This window comes from Nansenia antarctica (genome assembly GCF_963989245.1).
Source record: "Nansenia antarctica genome assembly, chromosome: 4".
NCBI lineage: Eukaryota > Metazoa > Chordata > Actinopteri > Argentiniformes > Microstomatidae > Nansenia > Nansenia antarctica.
The window spans coordinates 76,255,900-76,260,899 of record NC_137689.1 but is presented as its reverse complement, the minus strand read 5'-3'; the positions used below and the strand labels follow the sequence as shown (position 1 = coordinate 76,260,899).

At 51.8% G+C, this 5,000-nt stretch overlaps 1 protein-coding gene across 1 annotated transcript in view; it reads right to left on the bottom strand.

Annotated features, from left to right (window-relative positions):
- Window positions 1-5,000, bottom strand: part of osbp2a (oxysterol binding protein 2a) — a gene marked incomplete at both ends in the record, with an annotated part of 24,641 nt that overhangs the window by 9,264 nt on the left and 10,377 nt on the right. Inside the window, 5 exon segments of the mRNA XM_080529735.1 lie at window positions 189-255; window positions 527-644; window positions 2,890-3,052; window positions 3,889-4,118; window positions 4,121-4,168. Of these exon segments, the coding sequence (XP_080385861.1) occupies window positions 189-255; window positions 527-644; window positions 2,890-3,052; window positions 3,889-4,118; window positions 4,121-4,168 (626 nt within the window).

The window sequence follows — 5,000 nt, the reverse complement described above, 5'->3', positions numbered from 1 at the left end:
CTCCCCCAGCCTCCCCAGGTGTTCTACCTCCCCCAGCCTCCCCTGGTGTTCTACCTCCCCTGGTGTTCTACCTCCCCCAGCCTCTCCTGGTGTTCTACCTCCCCCAGCCTCCCCCAGCCTCCCCTGGTGTTCTACCTCCCCCAGCCTCCCCTGGTGTTCTACCTCCCCCAGCCTCCCAGGTGACTCACGGTGTCCTCCTGGCTCCAGTCGCTGGACACGCCTCCACTCATGATGCTCTGGTTGCTGCCGGAGCGTCTGACAGGACAACAACACAATCACAACAACAACAACAACAACAACAACACAATCACAACAACAACAACAACACAACAACAACAACACAACAACAACACAACAACACAATCACAACAACAACAACAACACAATCACAACAACACAATCGCAACAACAACAACAACACAATCACAACAACAACAACAACATGTTATATATCCTATTATATGTCTGTGTGTATCTGTGTGTGTGTGTGTATCTGTGTGTGTGTGTGTGTGTGTGTGAGACTCACTTGTGCTGGCCGTGGTCTGCGTCCGTCACGGTGATGAAGGCGGGGCTATCCTCCATGGCGTCAAAGAACTCAGCGTCCTCGTTCTCATCGCTGGCGTCCCCCCCCTCCCCCTCCTCCGCTGCACACACACACACACACACACACAAACACACACACATTTAGAGGTTCAGTTCAGTTCAGTTTAGGGTGTGTGTGTACCAGTGTTTGTGGTGGGGGTCTCTCTCCAGGCTGTGTGTGTGTGAGTGTGTGCGTGTACCAGTGTTGGGTGTGTCCCTCCAGGCTGTGTGTGTGTGTGTGTGTGTGTGTGTGTGTGTGTACCAGTGTTGGGTGTGTCCCTCCAGGCCCTCTCCAGGCTGTGTGTGTGTGTGTGCAGTGGTGTAGTCTACGTGATACGCAGGACTACGCCGTATACCCACTAGGAAAGGCCAAGGATTTCCGTATACCCACTTAAAAATGCGCGAGGATACGTAACGGCGTTTTGTGACAGAACTTTCACTTTCATTCACCCCGTCTGTGTTACGAAGCACTTACTTCGGACTTTCTGACATGTTTGTTATCACATAACCAGTTGTTCAGAATGCTCTCAGTATTTCCCCTACAATTGCCTTGGGGTGGGCGGGCCAGACCTATCTCCACACTTCGCTTGCCAGCGCTGGAGAATGTGGTTTTTTTGTTCAAATTAGTCGTTATTATTGTGACTAGAAAGTGTCTGATTATAGTTTCATGGTGTGAATAATAGTCAAAGAACTAGCTAGCTAGCTACTCAGAGGTGATTAGATGAGCTAGTCTGCTTGCACACTTGCCAGCTAAAAGAGCTAACTGGAGGCACTTCATTATTTTTTTTAAAGTAGATATACAATCTTTCTTATTCTGCTAGAATTGGGCTTTATAGTACGGTAATACCATAATGGTATATTTACAGTACATGGACAGTGGATTGAAGCATTGGAACAAACCCTCACTCATTGGAAATGTCTTGTTTTTTGTAGTTGGACATACGATTTTCTTACAGGTGAGAGAGTAAGTAAAGACAGTATCTGACTGCATTGCCCACAGCAACCCAATATTCAATTAGAATGATGTTATGATTTGATATGAATCAATTTATACCTCTTATTAAATTATAAATACTCTGGTTGTTATGTTTGCCTTTTGGTTGACAGCAAAAGAGGGAGAGAGGAGGATAGAGAGGGAGAGAAGGAGAGAGAGCGGCACACCAGAGAGAGAGAGAGAGCAAGAACCAGGTGAGAAAGTGGACAGGTAGTCAAGACCACATAAGTAGCCTTGAGAAGCGATGGTTCTCGAGCCTAACGGCCCTTAGGGGGCAGGAGCCTATCTCCTGTTTCTGTAGCGTGAGGCGGCTTGATGTACAAGTACAGTCCATGCCACCCCCCCCCCCCCCAAGGCAGCAAACACTGGTGTAGATGCATACTGTATGCATAAGTGAGTGTGGTGGTGCTTATGGGGTGTCGCTCCGGCTGGGAGGGCAAAATCACAGTATACCCACTAGAAAAAACTAGACTACACCACTGTGTGTGTGTGTGTGTGTGTGTGTGTGTGTGTGTGTGTGTGTGTGTGTGTGTGTGTGAGTGTGTGAGTGTGTGTGTTGGAGCCAAAAAAGCTTTATATTATTATTTATGAAAAGCCACTTGAATGGTATTTTGAAAGTGGTACTTTGGCCCATAAAGACTTTTATTTTGTAAATGGGTGTCGCCCAATCTATAAGGACATAATTGATATAAGGAAGTGATCTCTCCTTGCTTGTGCGTGATGAGTCCTGACACGTGAGGGTGCGACACAGTTTTTCAACCATCACGATAAACCACCACCACATTAGAAAAGATTTGTTGTTTGGTTTGATACAAGTTTTGGTTTGATACAAGTTATTTTGTTTGACAACTTTGCTTTTGAATTCCGATCGGGGATAGGCCCGACCCAGAAGTGACACACATACAAACAAACATTTACATACGCGTACATACCACACCACACCAACATATATTACTTTCGTTTGTTACTTTTATCTGGACTTTGGATTACAAGACCACTTCAATTCATGGAAAGGTCCAGAGTCTTTGTTGCAAACGGAGGAACTACAAACAAACAGGTGCGTTGGAACCAACACCCACTCATGCCAGGACGATGGCTAATTTGATAGACATGATAGCCATCACAGTGTGTGTGTGTACCAGTGTTGGGTGTGTCCCTCCAGGCTGTGTGTGTGTGTGTGTGTGTGTGTGTACCAGTGTTGGGTGTGTCCCTCCAGGCTGTGTGTGTGTGTGTGTGTGTGTGTGTGTGTGTGTGTGTGTGTGTGTGTGTATGTGTGTGTGTATGTGTGTGTGTGTGTGTGTGTGTGTGTGTACCAGTGTTGGGCGTGTCCCTCCAGGCCCGCTCCAGGCTGTGGTGCTGCTTGGCCAGCTGCTCTAGCGTTGTCTCCAGGTGGTGGCGCTGTTCCCTCTCATGCTGCAGAGACCGCTGCAGACGCCTGCTGTGCCTCTCTGCCACGTCCACGAACTCCCGACACGCCTGGCCAGGGTCAGACCAGGGTTAGGCCAGGGTTAGACCAGGGTCAGACCAGGGTCAGACCAGGGTTAGACCAGGGTTAGGCCAGGGTTAGGCCAGGGTTAGACCAGGGTTAGACCAGGGTTAGACCAGGGTTAGACCAGGGTTAGGCCAGGGTTAGACCAAGGTTAGACCAGGGTTAGACCAGGGTTAGGCCAGGGTTAGACCAGGGTCAGACCAGGGTCAGGCCAGGGTTAGACCAGGGTCAGACCAGGGTTAGACCAGGGTTAGACCAGGGTTAGGCCAGGGTTAGACCAGGGTTAGACCAGGGTTAGACCAGGGTTAGACCAGGGTTAGACCAGGGTTAGGCCAGGGTTAGGCCAGGGTTAGGCCAGGGTTAGACCAGGGTTAGACCAGGGTTAGGCCAGGGTTAGACCAGGGTTAGACCAGGGTTAGACCAGGGTTAGACCAGGGTCAGGACCAGGGTAGACCAGGGTTAGACCAGGGTTAGACCAGGGTCAGACCAGGATCAGACCAGGATCAGGCCAGGGTTAGGCCAGGGTTAGACCAGGGTTAGGACCAGGGTTAGACCAGGGTTAGACCAGGGTTAGGACCAGGGTTAGACCAGGGTCAGACCAGGATTAGGCCCAGGGTTAGACCGGGGGTTAGACCGGGGTCAGACCAGGGTTAGACCAGGGTTAGGCCAGGGTTAGACCAGGGTTAGGCCAGGGTTAGACCAGGGTTAGGCCAGGGTTAGACCAGGGTTAGTCCAGGGTTAGGCCAGGGTTAGGACCAGGGTTTAATTAGCCCAGGGTCAGGGTTAGTTAGACCAGGTTTAGTCAGGCCAGGGTCAGACTCACGTTGATCATAGCATTGGAAGTGATGCGGAACAGCGTGGCTCTCTCCGTGACGGCCTTCAGCCGGTCCTGGCCGGGGTCAGGGGTCAGCGCTGCGCTGGTGGGCGTGGCCAGGCCGGGGGTCTCCAGCTCGCTGAGGCTCCTCTGCAGCGCGGCGCCGTGCTTGCCTATCAGCTCGTTGCATGTGCTCAGGCTGTCCAGCCGCGCCGCCAGGCTCTTCAGCGCCCCTGGGTCAGCGCACGGTCCTGCTGGGGCGCCGGGCCGCCCTCGTCCCCAGAGTCATCTGGTGGTGGGGTCAGACAGGGGTTAGACAGGGGTCAGGGATTAGGGGTCAGAGGTCAGACAGAGGTCAGACAGGGGTAGGGGTAGGGGACAGAGGTCAGGGACAAGAGTTCTTTTTTTTTCCAGGTTCTTTTTTGCTCTGGACAGTTCCACTCTTTTTCAGTATTTTTCAGTTTGTTATTGAACAGGACAGTAGAGGAACACAGGACGTAAGGAGGAGAGGAGTCTAGGAGTAGGGCTAGGAGGCTAGGAGGCTAGGAGACAGAGAGACTAGGAGACAGAGAGGCTAGGAGGCTAGAAGACAGAGAGGCTAGGAGGCTAGGAGGCTAGGAGACTAGGAGACAGAGACTAGGAGACTAGGAGACAGAGAGACTAGGAGACTAGGAGACAGAGAGACTAGGAGACAGAGAGACTAGGAGACTAGGAGACTAGGAGACAGAGAGACTAGGAGACAGGGAGACAGGGAGATATGACAGTGTGTGAGTCATGCATGGATGGAGACTGAGAGAGAGTGAGAGAGGCGGATGAAGAGAAAGAGAGAGAGACAATAACACAACATACGTCCACCAACCCCCCCCCCCCACACACACACCCCCTCCACACCCACACACCCCCTCCACACACACACCCACACACACACACACACACCCACACAGACATCCCCCCTCCACACACACACACACCCCCCCTCCTCCACACACACACACACACACACACACACCCACACAGACATCCCCCCTCCACACACACACACACCCCCCCTCCTCCACACACACACACACACACACATCCCCCCCCCCTTTCCACCAGCAGTTGGCTGTGAATGAACACGG